The sequence below is a fragment of the Equus przewalskii genome, chromosome 28 (assembly GCF_037783145.1).
Source record: "Equus przewalskii isolate Varuska chromosome 28, EquPr2, whole genome shotgun sequence".
In the NCBI taxonomy this organism is placed as follows: domain Eukaryota; kingdom Metazoa; phylum Chordata; class Mammalia; order Perissodactyla; family Equidae; genus Equus; species Equus przewalskii.
Window position 1 is genome coordinate 31848764 of NC_091858.1, and position 21930 is coordinate 31870693.

The 21930-nt window shown below is 41.9% G+C and overlaps 1 protein-coding gene across 21 annotated transcripts; it reads left to right on the top strand.

Annotated features, from left to right (window-relative positions):
* The first annotated feature begins 1096 nt into the window (after positions 1-1096).
* LOC103543892 (zinc finger protein 705A-like) lies at positions 1097-19398 on the top strand. Of its 21 annotated transcripts, XM_070598962.1 has the most exons (12): positions 1137-1348; positions 1794-1915; positions 2038-2152; positions 3085-3245; positions 6999-7176; positions 10939-11220; positions 11501-11571; positions 13727-13813; positions 15759-15885; positions 16613-16705; positions 17225-17307; positions 17757-19398. In XM_070598962.1, the coding sequence occupies exons 8-12, from the start codon at positions 13802-13804 to the stop codon at positions 18402-18404; spliced, it is 963 nt and encodes a 320-aa protein (XP_070455063.1). In that variant the 5' UTR covers positions 1137-1348; positions 1794-1915; positions 2038-2152; positions 3085-3245; positions 6999-7176; positions 10939-11220; positions 11501-11571; positions 13727-13801; the 3' UTR covers positions 18405-19398. The 21 variants fall into 21 exon arrangements, with proteins under 21 accessions (XP_070455052.1, XP_070455058.1, XP_070455065.1 ...); XM_070598952.1 differs by lacking the exon at positions 1794-1915 and having other exon boundaries at positions 1132-1348; positions 17754-19398; XM_070598961.1 differs by lacking the exon at positions 1794-1915 and having other exon boundaries at positions 1132-1348.
* The last annotated feature ends 2532 nt before the right edge of the window (positions 19399-21930 follow it).

The window sequence follows — 21930 nt, forward strand, 5'->3', positions numbered from 1 at the left end:
AGTTTTTAACTCACATATTTCACATTAGAATTCCTTAAGGGTATAAATAAGGTATTGAAACGTGATAATACAGTTCTACTACGCTTTTTAATGTTCCTGTGGGAGAACAGACATCCCAATCAAATGTATCTGGAAGTAATAAAAAATTAACTTTTCATTAGTTGAAGGTACAATCCACCTGTCTCCCAAAGCAGCACGGTTTTTAGAAGGCTCATTATCCATACTTGACCCAAAAGATTCAGAAACAGCAAACAAAAACACAGATTGAAATATCTCATTTTTCACATTAAAAGAACTCTCTCAGGTAACTCTGCGAACAAAGATAAAAATGTGAAATTACAATATATTTAGAAAATAATGACATGCAACTTGGAGGGTGGCATCCACACTTGTCTCAAAGGAATTTCAATTGATAACCATTCTCAAGACGTGTGAGATAGAAATAAACGTAAACAAGGAGAAAGGAGATCTAGATTGCACACGAGCAGCAGTGATTTTGTTCTTTGACAGCAAAGCCTGAGACCCCGGCCCGCGAAGTCCCGACCCCGAGCCCGGGGCGCGCAGACAGGGAAGCTGCCTCCTGTGGTCGTCAGGCTGAAATTTCACATTTCCCACGGGCGAGTCTGGCGTTCACATTCTAGTTCTCACCAAACACAGAAAAAGGAGCAAAGTCTTAATTGGCAGACCCGCAGACGTTCCTGATCCAGCCGCCGCCCGCATGGACCCGCACCCGGGTCCGCACACCCCCAGCCGCTTAGCCCCCCGGGCTCGCAGGACACGCTCCCCGAGACGGCGCGTTGCCGTAAATCGTTTTCTATTTTTTGAGAAGGAAACATCTCCGCACTGAATATGCGCGGCGCCTTAACTCTGAGCTTTTACCGTGAAGCATCTCAATCATTGAACTCGAAGCAGGGTGGGCGCAGGGCAACCGCACAGATACCGAAGACATCCCTGGGGATGCGAAGGCGGAGACCACAGTTTTCTGGGCGGCAGTACGGGCAGACCGGGAACGCCCCTGGGGGCGGGGCCGAGAGGGCCAGGCCCCGCCCACACACGCGCCCCCTTACAGGCCCCGCCCACACAAGCCCCTCCTTTCGGGCCCCGCCCCTCCCGCTCTCGCGTTTTCCTGTCGACCCGGAAGCAGATTTTCCAGATCGCGGGTCCCGTTTCCTGGAGTGAGTTTCAGTGTTTCTACTTCAAACTCGCTCGTTGGTCCCGGTGCTGCGTCCTCCACGAGTGCGGGCTCCCGCGGCCGTGACAACCCCGGCATCCCCCTGTCGCCGTCGCGGGGAGCGCCGCCTAGTCAGGAGACGCTCTGCTGCCGGGTCCGGGTCGGAGTCAGTTTCCGGTAAAATCGCTCGGAGCCCGGTCCACGCCCTGACCTTTCTGCCCGCGATCTTGTCGTCGTCTCCCCTTCCCACCCCGCGGCGGGTCCCGTCCCCACGGGAGGTGGATTCGCGGGCCCTGGAGGGCAGCGCCGGGGCGCCCGCCGTTCCCCGGCTCTGGGATCTTGGGGACCCCAGTCTTCTCCTGAGTCCTCCTCCCTGTCCCCCTGTCACCCGGGGCCCGGCCCTGCTGCTGTCCTGGCCTCCCCTTTGCAGCCACCTCTTGAGAGAGGACCCTGAGCCCCGTGCTGGGGGCGTTCACCCGCCATGTCCTGTGACACCCGTGTTCCTGTGTCCCCAGTCCCATCCTACTCATCCCGTCGATTTACTCTTGTTTCTTTTTACTCTCTCTCTTGGTTTATAGAGTTGAACAACTGGTTCATTCATTTTCAAACCTCTCTTTTTCAGATATGTAAATTTAAAGTTATACAGTTTTTCAAGTTGATAATTTTGGCCCTATTCCGTGGTTTTGACAATATTTATTCTTCATGGTGATGTTGACTAATTGTCAGTGGCCATTGGATTGTATTGTAAGCTTGTTGTTTAAACTGTCTTGTTTTTGTTTGTAATACCTCATTATTGTTTACTTACCTTTTATTCTTACTGTGGTAAGCATATGTGGCCTATTTGATTTGTTCTCTTTTGCAATTAGCTGAAATTTTCTCTGTGGCTGACTGCAAAGTCATATGCGATGGATGCAATGGGTATACTGAAGTCTCTACAATTGGAATAAATGGGGATAGAAAGTCTCTACATTTTGGATCAAGGTGCAATTCGTATTTTCTTGTTTAGATATGTTAAATCTTCAATGCACTTACTCATGGTAGTGCATTATAGACATAATAACTTCAGAGTGTATTGTTATTAAATTCCTTATTAAAGTTTAAGGATTTAACACTTTCTTCTTAATTTCCATGCTTCTATTTGTGTGTTATTTCTAACAAATTGTTATGTACACATTTGTGAATGTCGTATTTTTGTTTTAATTTTTTCTGGGAATATACAATATCCATTTTTCTGCTTTTAATTTGTTTGTTTCTTCATTCAGTAGGTACTTAACCTTACTCAACTTGTTGGAATATTTTTGAATGGAAGTAAAAGTGTTGTTTTGTAGAGCTTCTCTTCAAGGGGTGATACCTGTGAAATTCTTAATGCCTTGTCTGAGATATTATGAAAGACCAGCTGTCATGGTGAAGAGTTTTTTTAAGGTCATGATATCGAATGAGTCATAGAAACTTTAATAGACAATATTAATGTCTTCTTAAGGAGAATGCATTAGAAATAGATGAAGTTAGAGGCAGCAGAAACTCTCATTGAACTCCTAGACTCTTAAGGCTGAATGATCTATGAAAACTATCAAATTTAATGTGAAAAGCTCTTCTTGCCTGGATTTTGTTTAATTGCTATATGGTTTTCAGAATGGCTCATTATTTGTTAACTGTGAGTTTTGCGTCTTGCAAAAGAGTTGTTCTAGAATAAGCAGTCATTTTGATTTCCTCTGTAATCCACACATATCGTGGAAACTATCATCTTTTCTCTTTTAAAAAAATTATACGGACTTTTATTTGTGTGCTAATTGTTCTAAAATGCTGACATAAAAATGAGAAGATATAAAAATACATCTGGAAAACAATGTCTTTCAGAGACAGCTCTTGTATTGGTTTATTTAAATATGTTTGTGTGTATGTGTGTCTTGCAGGGAATCTGGCCTCCTAGGAAGAAGGCCAGACTCAGGGACCATGCCCTGCCCCCCAGTGCTCCAAAGCCCCACCCACTCCGAACATTGAGGCTGCAGCACTTTCTCAGCCCTGGCTGTCTTGCTGCACTTCTGTCTCCTTCACCCTCCTGCCTTCACTTCTGGTAAGTGCTTCAGGGATCTTGCTTCGGAGTCTGTTGATGGGCGACTGGATTGGTCCCTCCTTGCCTTCTCTGTCCTTGCAGGTCTGTAGAGTGGCAGGAGTAGTTCCCTGATTCCGGGGCATGATTAGAAATGCTGCGAAGGCTCCAGAGGGTGGGGGCCTCCTCTCTGGCCTTCCATGCTTATTGCGTCTATTCCTAGGCCCCCAAGGGGTCTTAGGAAAATTGTCATTGAGCCTAGGGGGTCAGGGATGCTGTCCCTGGGCCTTGCAGGCAGGCTTGAGGGGTTGCTGGTCCCCGAGATTACTTAGAATATTTTCCAGAGGGTCAGGCAGGCCAAGATGCTTTCACCAAGCCTCCCCTGTCAAAATGGCCATGCCAGGAATGTGGAAGGAAAATTGGGAAATTTGTGGACACTTATTTATGGAAGGGGTGCTGGGAATGCCTTGAAAACATCTGTGTGTTTGTATGTATTTTGTGCACCCTCTGTAGTCTCCTTCAGTGAACAGGACACCCTTCCTGGATAGAGAACGTTGATTCTATGTTTTATAACAACGATGACAATAATCATAATTATTGTAATAATTATAGTCATGATGATTAACAACAACAATGATAATGTTCTTTATGATGAGAGCAATAATAAGAAGAAAGCTAAGGAGATGGAAGCATAGACTATAGACCTTGGTGAGTGAATGACCAGAAACCCAGATCAGGACTCAAGGTGGTGTGAATCAGTTCTAGGTCTGAAATGTGTTCCTAAAGACAAAGGGCAAGTAGCAGGAGAGAAAAAGAAACATCAGGATTGGGGCACAGGTGAAAGCAAGGATTTTTAGAAGATCACCTGTAGATGACACTAGGGGGAAGAAAGGAGCAGGTGCAGGGCCTGCCTGCTGCCCTGCGCCCATCCCGTCCTGGAGCCTGGACATCTGGCAGGAGTGGGGAACCTCCAAGGGAGGAAGGCTGGACGGCTGATCCGCTCCCTGCCCCACTATGGGGAACATTAAGCCCCAGCACTGGCTCCGCCCTCAGTGCTGGCAGCCTTTCTGCCATCTGCTCTTCCCGGGTCCCTCAGTGTCTGCGCATGGCTGTCCACTGTCTCTGCCTGGGGCTCCCGGAAGGCGGCATCCCCATTCCTCTGGCTGGCAGGTGGAGAAACCAGCCACAGGAACAGGTGCTAGAGAACTTGGAAAATTCTGTGTGGGGAAAACTGGAAATGAAACCCCAAATGAAAAAGGGGACAATAATTATGAACAAAGGAGAGGATGGGAAGGATTTTTAATCATATGAATATTTATAAGCTATGGACACCTTTAACAGTTCAGAGCCAGAGGAAGGTCCCATTCTACCCAGAACAGGCTTTATAAAGAATTCCATGAGATGCTCCATGATAGAAGGATTGTTTATTTAAGGAATGATGTAGTGATAGGTGACAGTCCATTGGCAAGGAAATAAAGGTGAGCCAGAAACTCTTGTTAAAAATGCCATGATGTATGGAATAACTACATAAAGCAGAAAGTTTATGCCAACTTTTTGTTGTAAAAACTCCTCCAGAGGGCCGTCCTGGTGGTACAGCAGTTAAGTTTGCACGTTCAGCTTCGGTGGCCCAGGGTTCGCTGGTTTGGATTTCAGGTGCAGACCTACGCAAGCGCTTGTCAAGCCATGCTGTGGCAGGCGTCCCACATATAAAGTACAGGAAGATGGGCACAGATGTTAGCTCAGGGCCAGTCTTCCTCAGCAAAAAGAGGAGGATTGGTGACAGATGTTAGCTCAGGGCTAATCCTTCCTCAAAAAAATAAAAAATAAAATAAAATAATTAAAACTCCTCCAAAACAGGCATAGCATATGAATATTCATCACACAGAGATGCTCAAGGTAATGAGTATATCTCTATAGACATGAGTAGGTACACAGATGGAGGAGAATAGCTTTCTATATGGCATGGAAAGGTAAGGCATTTAAACAATGATGTAATAATGTAATAATTCCTGGCTTAATCTCCTCTGACTGGGAACATTGACCAGACTGAAAAATCCTACTACGTATGATGATGAAAGAAAAGTATATCTTTGTATGTTGCAAATAGAACCATAAAGTGTGCCTCATTTGGGGTTTAGCAACGAGACAATCTGTTCACTTTGAAAATCCAATTGAACCCACAATTAGCAATGTACCTTCTGTGACTCTCCCTCAAAGTAATGAACTCATTATTAATTAAGAATGCCGAGACCATCATCACCATCCATCTCCGGAACTCTTTTCGTTTGCAAAACTGAATCTCTGTCCCTCAAATAATCACTCCCCATTCCCTTCTTCCCCCGTCCTCTGGCAGCCCCATTTCTACTTTCTGTCTCTATGAATCTGCCTACTCTAGGTGCCTCATACAAGCAGAGTCATACAGCATTTGTCTCTTTTGGACTGGCTTATTTCACTTAGCATAGTGTCCTCAAGGGTCAGTCATGTTGTAGTATGTGTCAGAATTTCCTTCCTTTTTAGGCTGAATAATACTCCGTTGTATGAATCTGCCACATTTTGCTTATCCATTCATCTCTAGCCTATGGGTTTAACTGAGAAACGTAATATTCATTGAAGTGATTAAAAAGTGTGAAAGCTTTGAAAAATGAGTGATAACTGGACATTTCCACCCCTATACATGACAACAACTTGTTAACCTGGATGAATTGGAGAGGGAAGAAGGGTGAGATAAATCCACTTCCACTAAAAGACACCATTTGTCAATGAAATCTTCTTAAACAGACATTTTTTCTAGAAGATCAGGCAGGCCTAGGACATCCTCCTTGGGCCTCCCCTATCAGCATGGACCTGCCAATACCTCCAGAGAGGGGCGTTCAATATTTCAGCAGGCTTGTCCATGAATTAGTGTCAGCAAGAATGACACCCATGAATTAATAGGGACAAAAAGAAAAGATTGGAGTGAGAAGAGATGGTGTAAGATGAAGAGAAATGCCTATGAATGGACTCCGCCTTCACCTTGGATTAAAAAGTGATGAGAGGGCAGCGGCTGCAAATAAAGGAGTCCTGAAGTGTTTTATTTACTTTTAATTTAAATTTCAGATCGGGAGATAGTGTAGCATATTTAAATGCTAAGAGGGTGGATCAAATTGAGAGGGAATAGTTTAAGATAAAGTGTTTATTTTGTAAGTAATAACATAAAATTCATGCTATGGCAAGAAATAGCATAATAGGAATAAATAGGAAGTAATAGCAATAATAGGAAATCAAGCTAGAGATAAAGAACCGAGGTGAGATTGAAAGTAATTCCTCACCTGTTATGGGGAGACGGCATGAACCCTGGATGTGAGTGCAGGAACACTTTAACATTTAATGGTTGAAAGCATCTACCTCTAAAATTATCTACTTCATTTGTTCATTTGAAATAAGTCACAAACCGTCTGATGAATCTAAGAGGAAAGACCAGTCTCTGCAAATTCATCGGTCACAGCAAAGGTTTGAAATAATGTTTATTTTGCATGGGAATTGGAATTGACATGTAAGACCTAATAGGATTGCCAGGCATTTTTGAGAAATGACCAAGATGACCTGAGATGCAGCGGCGTATTTACTGTGTCCCTTGGTGGAACTATTTTGATATGGAAACCAGAAATTTTAAGCCGGAAGATTTTATCTCTGCAGGGGTAAGAATTTCACTTAAATGTATAATCCGGTTGTGAATGAGATGGCGATAACACTATTCACTACAGCTGTGTATTAACATTTTATTTATTTTCCCACTAGCCAAAACATAAAGTCGGCTTCCCACTTTAAATGGATAGCTGATAAGTTCTTAATATGTTCTTGAAAGTACTGTGTGGCCAGTGCCCGAACACTCTGCGCCTCCCTCCAGTGACAGTTTATTTTTGTCACATCATGGATTGTTGCAGATTTTCATATTGAATCATCTCCCATTTTATGTGTAAGTCCAGATTTCCTCAGGCTGTTTGAGTTTCACGTCTCTAGAATCCCAGCATGTCTGGTGCCCTCTGTGTCTGTCTTTATACACTTGCCATCTGAAAGCCACATCTTACAATCTGTAAATTTTATTGTGTCTACATGTACTCCACCATCCTCATGTGCTGTTTTTGACTATTTGTATCTCTTTTCCATCTTTGTCTTGAATCTATTTCATTACTTTTAACTGTCTCCTCTGAGATTCTGGATCTGTGCTGGCCGATAGAGTACCCGCTAGTCACATGTAGCTGTTAAATTTAGATTAACTAGAGTTAAATAACCGAAGTTCAGACCCTCTCAGGTGTTCTGTGACCACACGTGTCTATTGGATGATGCGGATGTAGAACACTTACTCCATCTCAGAAAGTTCCATTGAGCGCATTGAGCTACAGCTTATGTTTTTATTCTACTTTTTCGGTTTATAATGATTTATTTCCTGCTTCTCTGTATTAATTCCCTCTTATGGGTTTACTCAAATGACTTTTTCCGTTTTATTTCTTTAACTTTTTAAGGTAGATGCTTATATCATTTATTTAAACCCTTTTAAAACTTACATATTTAAGACAAAAAATTTTCTGTGAATATCATTTTAGCTTTGTTCCATTCATTTTATATAATATGTTCAAGTATTGTTATTATTTTTCATAATGTGTTTTTTTTCTTTTTTCTGAGGAAGATTAGCCCTGAGCTAACATCTCTGCCAGTTTTCCTCTATGTTACATGTGGGTTGCCACCACAGCATGGCCAACGAGTGGTATAGATCCATTCCCAGGATCTGAACCCGCGAACGCGGGCCGCCAATGTGGAATGTGCTTAACTTCACCACTGGGCCATGGGGCTGGCCCCCATAATGTGTATTTTTAAAAATTTATGCCAAATTTATGTAAAAGACATTTTCCCCTTAATTTTCAGTTAGCATATCACGTCTTCTATGGTTGCCATTATTTTCTGATCATACTTCATTGTGTATAGGATGTTGTAAATTCCTTTTTTAAAACTGTGGGGTTTTCCTCCATCTTTGTCATGAACCATGTTTGCAGGGCCTGCTGTGCTCTTCAGAGGTGGGCCTTCTGTTTCGGGGTATGATGCTTTCACGTATGAAATTGTAGAATAATTATAAACTGAATTCTACTTTTACCATTTCTGGATTTCTTTGGATGTGCAGGATGTTAAAATCAGGAAAGGTTGGATTTTGATTTGTGATCCAATGTGAGGTGATAGGCTTTTTCATTTACAGTATTAAATTGAAAGATACATTTGTTTCAGTTTTATACTTTCTTCATATGTGAAGCTTTCTTCTTGCACTCTGTGCCTTTGCTTTCCAGTCTGTGCTGCTAGGATGGAGGAGGCAAGAAGGCAAGCCTGCTTTGGTTATGTCAACTTGTAAACTGCTTTCTTAGCACCTGGAGTGGTGCCCAGCCCATCACTGGTGTGGAGACTGAGAGCTCACTTAATACATCAATTTTCCAGGTTGCATTTCTGAAAAGAAAGAAAGGACGGGTGAATAGGTATAGATATCAGTGATATTTATTGGCAGATCTGTTGGAGAACGTGGTTTTGGGGGAAACGAAGTTCCCTGATGTGCACCCCGGAACTAAGCAGCTGTGTCCCAATAGCCTAGGAAGGGCTGGGAAACCTTAATGGTTAGCAACGCCCTAGCATATTAAGGTGATAACGAAGAAGCAGAAGGGCTTCCTGGAGGCTTTTTGAGAGATGTGGAGGGAGAGGCTAAGCTGTGCCGGCACCAAAGATGAGTCGCTATTCCTGCTCCTGCGAGCCGTTGGTCAGTATCATGTTGTATGAAGTTATCACTTAGAATAACTTAGAACCGTTAAGTAGATTTTGTCCTAAAGTTTGCCTGTAGTCCTAGGTTATTAAAAATACGTTTAATTTCTACCCAATGAGACAGAGTTTTCTGTTGACTCCACACAAGGGTCCTTAGGAAATGTTTGCTTTGACTGCCTTCTCGTAATACCTGTCCTTTCTTGTCACTGGCACAGTCTCTGTGTGACCATTAAATTATTGTTAGTCCATCTCTGGGTTATACTTACAAGTCTTCTCTGAATCCATCTCTCGTGATATTTGAGGAAGAGTTTCCTTGCTTCTAAGATTAAGGGTTGCAGTTAAAGGGAACCTGGAGATTTTTTAGCTATTCTGCATTATCATTTCGTTGAGTGACTGTCATCTCTTATTTTCCTTGAGTTTTGATAATGATCCTCAAAGCATTCTTCATCTGTGAATTACAGACTCTATGGGGTACTTTTATTTTTGTTGCTTTACATATGTTTTTGCAGAGTTTTCCACAAATTCACAAATTCCTTTTTTCGTATGTTAATACTTTATTAAATTATACAATTATTTTTGCCTCATTTCCTTTGTTATCTTTATCAGTAAGTTGGATTTTATAGGTTGTGGTCTTTAACAGCTTTCACTTTCTCTTTAATCTTTTCAGTAATTTTTACTTAATCCTTTTTCCTTTTGCTCCTTTTAAAGCCTGTCGTCCACATAAATGAGTGACTTTTAGCATTGTCTGTTTTCCTTTCTCTAATCTACCAATGTGGTCTCTTTTCTTAAACGGCTTTGTTTTACTTTTGAAAGTTTTGGAGCTCTGCCAAGTCATTTTTCTTTCTTCTCTTGTTTTATAATCTCTTACTTTCATTCTTGTAATTCTGCTTTGAAGTCTTGTTAATTAAGATATTTAATAATTTATAGTCCATCCATTACTAAAATTATTTGATAATTTTTAAGTGATATTCTGCTGCAAAGGCAGAGGGTTGCTTGAATATTAATAGTCAATTACTTTTTCACTCCTACCTCTTATACTTTAACCTTTTTAATAGTTAATGCACTGGTTATTTTTTTTAAGTTGTTTTCATTCAGTTGACTTCTCCTTAAGTTGCATGAATTCACAGCAATAGAGTGGCGAGAAATACATGTCAAGGATGCGCTCTAGCAGGAACTCTTCCTGGCTCAGAATAGTGACTCTTTAGCCTAGGACACTGGGAAAGTTTGGGACCTGGTTGGGGTCTCCATAATCTAAGAAAAACCAGGAGCCAGCCTGGTGGCACGGTGGTTAAGTTGGCACATTCCACTTCGGCGGACTGGGGTTTGCTGGTTCGGATCCCAGGTGTGGACATACGCACCGCTTGTCAAGCCATGCTGTGGCAGGCATCCCACATGTAAAGTAGAGGAAGATGGACACGGGTGTTAGCTCAGGGCCAGTCTTCGACAACGAAAAATAGCAGGATTGGCAGCAGATGTTAGCTCAGGGCTAATCTTCCTCAAAAAAATAAAAGGTCAGCTACTGAGGGGCTGCTTTTTATTTCTAGTTCTCACACACTCATGACCTTCTCTGCTGCTTGCCACTTGGAAGCGTGGACAAAGCACAGTGACACCTAGGTACATTCTTCCTTCCCACTAGTAGAACTGTCCTGTTTCATATGTGTGGAGTTTCCCCATATATCCCTATATTTCCTTAGAAGAAAATTTCTAAAGGTAAAAAAACGTAATTTTCCCTGAAGTCAAAACCTAACATAAGCCCGTGGCCAGTGTCTGATTAGTTTTCCTACATCTTCCTTCCCTCTCCTTGGATGCTCCCTATGCTTTGGATAACTCAGTCGGGAAACTGTATTTATGGAGTGTCTCTTGGGCATTGTGAACTGTCCTGGATATTGGCTGCCCTCCCCAGTTATCAGATCCTTGCATTAATCTGGGTCTTCTCTTTCAGATCTGACTGACAGCTCTGTCCTCCCTGCTGGGTGACTCACAGAGGAAGAGAGGAGGAGACAGTGCCCAGAATCCAGCCGTCACCCTCAGACTCTTAAACAGCTCTCCAGTTCCTCAGACACTTCAAGTCACCCTAGAAGGCAGAAGGTTCAAATTCTTCCTCACGATACATGCATACAAGTAGCAGAGAGCAAAGCTTGGTAACCCCCTTGGCACTGCCTGCCTCTGGGATGCTGAAGGCATTCTCGTTCCTGTGCATTGCAGAGAAGATTCAAATTTCTAGGTATGGACCAATGTCCCGGGGGAAGGGTGTTCTCACTAGTCTGAGAGGAGCAGGTACCTCAGAGCTCAGGGTAGAGGCAGGTATTTGAGGGGCGTAGAGCAGAGGGCCCAGTGTAAGTGCCCTAAAAGAGCAAATTGGTCTAAGAGCTCAGGGCACAATTGGAGCAGGGCATCCAGTCTCTTTCTGGCTTTGTGGCCATGGAGGGGGACAGCAACGGGCAGAGGTGAAACCTTGGGCTCTCCTCAGTTTTGGAGTGAGTGTCATTTTTCTCCCTCTACAGAGTTTGTAAGCTTTGGAAGATGCTAGTTGAACATTCTGCACTTTGGAGACATGGAACTGACACCTTACAGGGTATGTGTGGGCTCTATTTGGGGAAATGCTTGAGAGTCTCTGTGGTATCTCTGGGATGGCAGTTCTCACACAGAACTCATCCTGGGTTCCTTGGAGGGGGTGTATATCATGGCATAGTGGAGGGGTATGTGTAATGGAGGGGGTATATATGGTGGCATAATGAGGGGTATGTATGGTGACTCAATGGAGGGAGTGTATATGCTGGGTCAATGGAGGGGCCGTATATGAAGACTCAGTGGAAGGGGTATATATGTTATCACAGTTGAGGGGATATATGTGATGGTTCAGTGGGAGGGGTGTCTATGATGCCTTAGTGGAGAGGATATATATGTAAGATAGCACAATGGAGGAGATATGTGTAATGGCTCAGTGGAGGGGGTGTATGTATATAGATATGATGGCACAGTAGATGAGGTGTATGTAATGGCTCAGTGGAGTGGGTATATGTGATGGCTCAGTGGAAGGGGAATATATATATATATATATACACACACATATGATAGCACAATGGAGGAGGTATATGTAATGGCTCAGTGGAGGGGGTATATGTATATAGATATGATGGCTCAGTAGAAGAGGTATATTTGATCCTTCAGTTGATAGTGTCCAAGGGCCCTGAGCATCAGTCATTCCCCTCCCTGACTCGAATTGAAGGCAGTTGATTTTAGTCTGTTGACCATGGCAGTGTTTGCTGTCGCAGGGAAAGGCCCCTGCTGTGAGATTTCTCTTCTGGAGATGCCCAAGGTCAGGGTTCCGGTCGCTGGGTGTGAGAGGCTGGTCTGAAGCACGAATGGTTCTGAGATGATTCCAGCTTCAATGAAGGAAGTTAGGTTTCCCACCTGACTAAACTCTAGCTATGAAGAAACTCCCAGTCACCAAACATCCCCAGTCCCTGACAAGTCAGGGATTTGAGCACAGAAGACAGGCAGAGCAACATTAAAATTACACAAATTTCATTTTCTAGCTGTGTAACTATTAGTTTACTAAAGTTTTTTGAACCTCTACTGTTCATGTCATTTGTTAAAAATTAGTAAATTATAAGCAGGTTTATTGTGAGGATTAAGTAAGTGAATATATGTAAATAAGTACAGAGTCACATTTGATCCAAATTTATCTTTTTTTTCCCTTTTATGGACCTCAGATACAAATGGGTGAGTTAATCCTACTTTTGTTTATGACACACTATCATCATTTTTCCATGAAATGCATTTAATTATTATTGGTATTTTAGGAGAGAATTTGCTTTCTCTCTGTGTATATACATATATATGCATGTACATATACATATACCTGTGTGTTGGTAAATACTGAAACCCAGGGATGTTGCAGCTAATGAGGATTAATACAGAACCGGATTTGGAGGATTACTGCTACCACTAGGCTAAACTATCAGACGAAGCATCTAGATTTTCTCCTAAACCCCAGCACTCCCTATTATCTGAGTGTCCTTGACCTAGAGCATCGAGACATACATGAGAATAATGTTATGACTCCTATACTCCTGCTACTTTCTCATGCAGGGGATCTTAAGGACTGGACTGGCAGGGTGGGTACCATTGACCCCTCCAAATGGAATAAATCCTTGAATTAATTAACTCCATCATACAATAGATTCTTGGTTGCTTGATATCCAGGTCCATGGGGGACAGATCTAAACGTCAGGACTGAGGGAGAGCAGGAAGGGAGTGAGGCTCCAGAGGGCTGCCGTGGATGTTGGAGGACTGCTGCTAGTGCATAAGGCAAGAATAAGGAAACCTGAGAGATTCCACAGTGTTTTCCTACAGGTGGAAACCAAAATCTCCATGTGGCATGAGTCAGGGATCACTCTGCTTTAGAGTCACAGAGGGATTGCTTAAGGCTGGATGCTATAGGCTAATTAACATATAAAACTCAATAATTTTGATGTTCTTATCCATAAGATAGCTGTATTTCTGTGTTTTTTATTATCAACTATAGTTAGTCATAGTCGTCTTACTATTGACCCTGGGAGGGGAGGAGAGTCCTCTGTGTCTTTCTCATAGAGGGCACTGCATGTTTTTTGATTAGGCCAGGGGGTCAGACCCAGGTCGTTTGGGTCTGGACATGACAAGTGGGTCATGACAGTCCAGTCCAGTGCACAGGACTGGAGTCTCATGGCTTCTTTCTCCTTCCTCAGCTTTGCCTGCTTAATGCTTGGACCGTCTGTGAGTGAAAACCCAGAGAAAGACAGCTTCCAACTGAGTTATTGACAATGCAGCCACTGGTGAGTAAGGAATGCCTCTTTCTACTGAAGTGACATCCTAGTGCCATTAGATGGGCAAGTGTTTCCTGTTGGTGTGGATGTTCTAAGTGCAGTCAGGTGGCATTCAGGCATTTGAGCTCTAGTGAAGTTTCCCCAGGATACAAGAATGTTTATAATGGATCAGGATCTCCTTGATAACTGATATCCTTCCTAATGTGGCACTCATTTAGCCTCCATTAAGGTTGTATATTTGCAGAAGAGATGAGAGAAGTTTTCTTTCTCTAATTCAGTCCACAGCCTCATTTGGAAATAATTTACTCATAAATCATGTTATTGGCTCTCATGGTCTAAGGGTTGTGGTGAATGCAGATGAGAGAGATGAGTGAGGAGCAGAACATTACAGTCCAGCAGGGAGGCAGTGATTTCATCAGGTGAGTTCAATTAATCCAGTGTTACAGGTCCTGGGTGAGGACTCTGATGTGTTGAAGGGAACATGAGAAAAGTTTAGGCCACAGAAGTCACGAGGAACCATTTATTTATTTTTTTCCTATTCTAAATTTAATATTTTGATAGGACATATTTGCACTTTTAGAAACTTCTTAAAAAGATAACCAGAATTCTCATTATTATTCTTGTCCCCAGTCACGCATTTTTCTTTTTTGTAACCTTTCTTTTCGCATTTGGTAACTGGCGTTACTGTACAGGGAGCATTACTTCCTTAAGTGTGGCTGTGCGTTCAGGAGAAGGCGTAAAGGAAGATTTAATAGCCTGTGGAAATTTTTCAGGAACTAGACAGAATAATCAATCAAGAGGCTTCTTGTATCCGTTAGCAGAGAGACAAGATAAAGACAAGAGAGGGGCCGGCTCCGTGGCCGAGTGGTTAAGTTCGCGCGTTCCGCTGCGGCGGCCCAGGGTTCAGATCCTGGGTGCAGACATGGCACCGCTCGTCAGGCCACGTTGAGGTGGCGTCCCACATCCCACAACTAGAAGGACCTGCAAGTAAGATATACAGCTGTGTACAGGGGGGTTTGGGGAGATAAAGCAGAAAAAAAAAAAAGATTGGCAACAGTTGTTAGCCCATGTGCCAATCTTAAAAAAAAAAAAGACAAGAGAGAGCGGTAACTAGTGTTTGAGGTCCCAGAGGAAATTGGGAATGGGAGTCCTCGTACCACAGGAATGGGCAGGCTAGGACTGTCCTTCATTACAGCCATCTCCGAGGTCGCTGGCTTGTGCTGCTGTACAATCTGACCTTACAGTTAGTTCTGAACACCTGAGTGCTGTAGAGTTGAGAGAGACTAATGACACTAAGTTCTGTATGAATCTTGTTCAGTTCTAAGGAATGCTGAGATTGCTTCAAGGTTCTTGGACATTTCAATGAGTAGTAGACTAATAACTTGCATTTAATACATGTTTACTTAGATAGGATGAATACATACATTCGTACGTTAGTTCGTTGGATCTGTCAACACTGATAACAGGTTATTAAACCATTTCATAGCTGAGGAATCTGAGGTTTATCTGTGGGAATAGTGTAACCATAGTCATGGTTTAAATGTGGCAAATCATGGTTATTGTTTGCCTTGGGATGACTCTGTAAAGTTACTTGACATTAATCAGAAAGAAAATTTTAGTTATGAATTTTCAAGGGCAAATTTTATAATCACATGTCTGGAAGTCGTGATTACAAGTTGATTGGAAAATTTCCAGGGAATACCACACCATACTTCATGTGATATTACTTTATAATAAAGTTTTCTTAATTCAGACTGTGTTATCTCTGTGATGTGTCTGAAAGGCAGATGCCAGCTCACACTGAGACTGAACTGAGGGGAACCCCAAACTCGGTTTGATCTTCCTACATATCCAGCTCTTCCAGCCCCTTCTTCAGTGCTGTCATCTCAGCCCTCCCACTCCAGACATTGGTGGGGATTGGTCTGTCTAAACCAGAATATCCATGATGTTTTAGGAATCAGTGACGTTTGAAGATGTAGCTATAGACTTCACCCAGGAAGAGTGGGCCCTGCTGGACACATCCCAGAGAAAGCTGTACAGAGATGTGATGCTGGAGAACGTCAGTCATCTGGTCTCCATGGGTGAGTCTGTCAAGATTTATGTTTATAGATAGGTAGGTAGGTATTTATTCATTCAGTCAGTCAACAAGTATCTAGAACAGCTTCTCCATACACAGTCCAATCTCTGCCCTGATTCTTTCATAGACCTTATAACTACATGAAAGAAAGTGGTTTCTTTACATTTTATTCATATCTACTTTGTCACCCTAGAATGTAGTCTTGACCACAATTTAATATCTTTCTTGCTTCTCAATTTCTAATACTCAGAGCAAAACTAGGATCTCAGTGAATATTTTTGAATGCATGAATAAATTGATTAAATATTTTCTAAATAGTTATCCTGCTCTAGTCATTATGCTGAGGCTTGAGACCAGAGGAGTGAAGATAATGGAGCTTTGATTATTCTTGTGCAGCTTATGTTTATTTGCGTCTGTTTGAAAATAATACTCAACCCACTGTGGAGACATTCAGTTTCTTCATTTTTGTAAAGACTGAGGATTCTGCATTCTGTCCTTGAACTTGGGCATGGATATCAGCATCCAGAGGTCCTCACAATTTTGGACACACAACCCAGATTTCTTCCTGGTCTGGTGAAGGACCTTCAGTGTTTTCTCTGTTCAGAGTTTTGTTGCCTGAGCTGAACTTCACTGTTCTCCTCATTCTTCCTCAGTAGCCTGTCTTGGACTTGATGATAATGCAGGTTATTACCTTGGAACTCAAAATCCACCTGCCTTTGTTGCATGAACAGGGTATCAGCATTGCAAATCAGACGTGATTTTCCACTTGGAGCAAGAAGAGCTGTGGAGTGAAGGAACAGGATTTCTCCAAGGCCAGAGTCCAGGTAGGGAGCAGGGACCTGTGCTTCAGTACGTGGAGGTGCCTGTCAGTGACTGAGCACGTTCTTAGAAATACCAACTCAAGATTTTGTTAAGTGAGTGACATTTTCTAAAATGTAGGTGGAAGACATTGGAGCAGAATGGTTCAGGTGTTGTCATTATTCCTTGCATATGTCAATCACAATTCACATGTCCTCCTGCCATTGTCTTTGGCTTTAGAGAAAGGAATATTCATGTTCTTATTGAAGTTAAACTTTCACATAATAGCTGTTGTCCCTATCCTCCCCTTTGAATGTTTTCCCTCTCTTGACCTACCTAGCATCTTACCTCCATTTTACTTTTTTCATATTTCTGTCCTGAAAATCTTTACTAATTATCAATGTCCTATAATGTTTTTCTTCTTTCTAGATTATTCCCCATTGAAGTGTCAATTTTTGAAACATACTCACATGGGTTTTGGTACTTTTCAACATTTTCATCCCCCTAATGCCATTCTAAATGTTTATTTTTTTCAATTGTTTTAGGCAGGGAGAGTGGCCTTAAAGAACAAGAAATGATAGACACGCAGCATATCAGCAGGAAGGGCTCATCTGCAAACATGCCAATGGTAAGTTTCATGGGTGTTTCCAGGTTGTCCAGTGAAAGGCCTGGCAGTGGGAGGTTAGTAATTGAGCACAGTAGCCTGAGTTAGGTTGGGATTAAGTTCTTTATGAGAAAAAACTTGGATAGTTTCAATTTAGTGAAGAAATTACTCTGATCTCAAAACCATAACCTGAGATCTGAAATGAAAGGACAGCTGCATAAACATTGCTCATATGCCTAGTCTTTGAGACATGTTGAAGCCTTCAAAGTTAATCTGTAAGCTCTGCAATTGTTACGCCACAAAAGAGAAAATCTTTGTGTATGCAGGAGAGTAACACGTGTATGCAAATGGCATTGGAAATAGTTTAATTGGAGGTTATCATTGAATGATAAGTTTAGAATTCATATGTAAAGGAATGAATGAATGTATGTGAGCAAGCCATTAACAGCCTTTTATCTCCTTCCCTAAAGCAGAAATCTCACACTCCAGAGGATCCCTTTGAACGTAATGATTTGGGAGAAGATTTCACTCATAGCTCCATGTTGACTCAACATTCGTTAACTCACATGGAAAAGAAACCCTGTATCAGCAAACTGTGTCAAAAATCCCTTAGTGACCAGTCATGCTTGAATCAACATAAGCAGATTCTCTCTAGAGGTAAATCCTGTGAGTGCCATCTGTGTGGGAAAGCCTTTAGTAACTGCTCTAGCCTTAGACGACATGAGATGACTCACACTGGAGAGAAACCGTACGAATGCCATATCTGCGGGAATGCCTTTATTCAAAGCTCTGACCTTAGAAAACACAATCTAACTCACACTGGAGAGAAACCATATGAATGTCACCTCTGTGGGAAAGCCTTCAGTCAGTCGTCTAACCTCAGACAGCATGAGAGAACGCACACTGGCGAGCAGCCATATGAGTGTCATCTATGTGGGAAAGCCTTCAGTAAATGTTCTGCCCTTAGACGACATGAGAGAACTCACACTGGAGAGAAACCATATGAATGTCAGCTGTGTGGGAAATCCTTCAGTCAGTGTTCTGCCCTTAGACGACATGAGGGAACCCACAATGGAGAGAGAATCATGAATGCCCTCAGTAAATATTCTGACCTGAGATGACATGGTATTATGATTGTAATGAATGTAGAAGAAACATCAATCATAGCTTTAACATTGAAACACATCAGAGGACTTACACATTGAAGAAACACTGTAATCAATGTGGAAGATCCTTCAGTCATCCTTTCAATGCTCAAATTTATATGGAAGAGAATCCATATGTGTGAGAAAACCTTCTGTCAGTGGTCTTACCATAGATGACTTGAGAGAACTCACACTGTAAATATAAGGAATGTAGATATTTTAACCAACAGCCCTAAACTTTAAACACACTAGAGGACTCACACGGGGAGGACCCCTGGGTCTGTGGTCAGTGTGGGAATACTCTCGTTTATAATTTATGGTTAAACAACATGAGCAGACTCCACTTGGGAGAACTCCTAGGCCTGTAATCATTGTGAACAAATATGCAGCCAAGTACCAGGCATAGTGAGCACAGGAAAACTCAGTGAAAGAATAAACACTAAAAGAGGATGTGGGAGGATGAAGCCTCTTTGGGAATATCAACTAATTCATACTGAAGAGGCAATTCAATGAGAAATCATGAGAAACCCGTAATTTGTAGACAAGTGATTCACTGAGAAATCATGAGAAACCCTTTAGTCATAGGGTGACATTTATGGCCCATGTGAGAATTCAGATATGCCAAACACTCTCAAGGTCCTGAAAGAAGGAAAGTCTTCAAAGATCACTCATTTCATACACAGGTAACAGTGAAGTTCTACACTGAGTGACAGCAATCCTAAAATCACAGTGGAGAAAGCTGCAGCTGAATTTCACATCAGAAAACAAGTCTAGGAGAAAAGAAAAAGTGTGGGAGAGTCTTTTAGCATACAGATAATACAGAATTTTGAGAAAATATTCATAGGAAAAATTCGGCATATAAATACAAGATAGTAAAGCGATCTGGGATGACTGAATACCGAATTTTGTAAGAAATTAATAGATTATTACTTGTAAATATTTAAACAATAAACAGCACTGTTGAAAAGTCTCATATGTTGATGAAGTTCTAGTTTTCTTTATGCAGCTGTGAACACACAGATCTGGGTCTGCACTCCTTGGGATGTGGGTTAGTGATTCAGCCCAAATCTGAGAATCCCTTTTCTCCCACAGCTCCTTCCACACAGCTCAGCTCTGTTCATTCTGACTTCCCACCAACATCAGCTGTCTCTGTCCATGCCCTGGTTGTGACACAACAGGGACTTCATTCTGCTTGACAGGTTTCTCAGTGTGCTATGACCCTGGCCTAGCTGCATCTTAGGGACAGTATTCTTGACTTCTAATATAAACCGCTGGGTTGTCTCCAGCCCTGTCTCTGCCCCTAGGCAACTACGGGGGCCAGAGAGACAGGCAGCTCTGCCCTCCCAGGCCAAGAACAAGCCTTGGATTTTTTCCAGCAAGCCTCTGAGTTGAACTAAGTAGGGGCAGGAGTTCATGCCATGACCCCATCCCACGTCTAACTCTGGTAAGTCCTGAGTTATGCTCCTGCTTGTTCCCCAAAAAGAGCCACTGCTGTACTCCCCCACAGCAGCCCTGAAAAGAAAACTCCAGCCAGATAAAGTCTCCTAACCCATCAAACACCACATACCTCCATCATTAAGTTAATGTACTCTTCCCCAACAAAATAAAAGTTTTCAAAAAGGCAGTCTCCCCTGCTTTCCTCCTAGCACTTGGAGATGAATTATCCTTCAACAAACTTCCATACTGAACCTAAAACTCAGGGGGAAGTGCTCTCAAGAGATAACTCATCTGATCTGTGCTCTTCCCAAGCTCTCACAATGCAAAAATCATAACCTGAGGCCAGTTCATCTCTGGGTGAAATTGATACATCACTATTTTCAAAAATCTCCACAAGTGATTCTACTGTGCAGCTGGCGGGGGAACAGTCACATCAGGTGTAAGATGATGAGCAACCAGAATTCAACATCTTGGTGCTCAGACTGGAGAGGCAAAGGCTGCATCTGGCAGAGACACATGGAGGTGCAAACCGTGTTTAAAGGGAACAAATTAGGGATTAGAAGTTCAGACCCGGAGAGAGACCCCAGGTTCTGACTTCCCCTGTCACAGCCCATGAGCCCTTGTTACTAAACCTCTTTCTGTGACTCAGTTTCCTCAGGTCTAAGGTGGAAGTAAGCTTAGTCCCTTTAGAGTTGAAGAGTTGTAATGAGTACTGTTAATGAGTTGATACTGTATACACCAGGTTGTTATTGCAGGTGGAGGCATTTTGTGTTTGCAAATAAAGAATATCTTATTTATAAATTAACTTGAGATCTAGTTATACCATGCCTCCTTATCTCATTTTTATATGAAATATTTCATAATCGCTGAAAAATATAATTGGTTTGTATTATTACATCTAATCTGCTTAAGACAATATGATTTACCCCCAAGCTCCAGTTGACTCTAGCTGTAATCCTGAATGACGACTAGCACAGGGATCTTTGTGTTCATATGGAGGGCATGCATGCCTTTTGTTTGTCTTGCTGAATCACTGAATTTAAGTGTTCCGATTCTTTTAGTGCCAGAATTTTGGAAATTCTAAGTGAAACTGAGCCAACTATCCTGTATATTAATGGAAAAGGATGGTGATAAGGTACCAAGACCATCCAATGTGGAAAGGACAGTCTTCTTAAATGGTGCTGGGAAAACTGGATCTCCACATGCACAAGAAGGAAGATGGACACTTACCTTGCACAATATACAAACATTAACTCAAAATGGATCAATGATAACAGCTAAAACTATAAAACTCTTATTAGGAAATGGAAAATTTCATGACAGATTTGACAATGATTTATATAACACCAAAAGCACAGACAATAAAATGAAAAATAGATAAATTGGACATCATTAAAATTAAAAGTTTTTGTCAAAGGACACTATCAAAAGAGTGAAAAGGCAACTCACAAAATGGGAGAAAATATTTTTGAATCATACATCTGATAAGGGATTAACAACAGAATATATTAAAAATTCCTACATCTCAACAACAATAAAAAACAATCCAATTAAAAAATGGACAACAGATCTTAATGGAGATGTTATTAAATAAGATATACAAATAATTATGCATAAACTAGTAAAACATTTCTTATCTAAAACTCTTGAAAAAGGAGATTAAAGGCCAAAATGCTTGACTTTGGGAAGGATGGCTTTATAGTGCAACTTGAGAAATTTTTTGTTATGGTAAAGTTTACATAAAAATAACCAGTTTAGGGGATCAACCCCATGGCCTAGTGGTTAAGTTTGGCATGCTTGGCTTTGGTGGCCCGCTTTCATATCCCAGGAACAGACCTACTCGTTGATGGCCATGCTGTATTGGTGACCACATACAAAATAGGGCAAGATTGGCACAGACAGTAGCTCAGGGCAAATCTTCCTCAAGCACAAAGTAGAAGATTGGCAACAGATATTAGCTCAGGGTGAACCTCAGCACACACACACACACACACACAAATTAACCTTTTCAGGCATTTTATAGAGTAGGATTCAGTGGCAATAAGTACAATTAAATGGTGTGCAA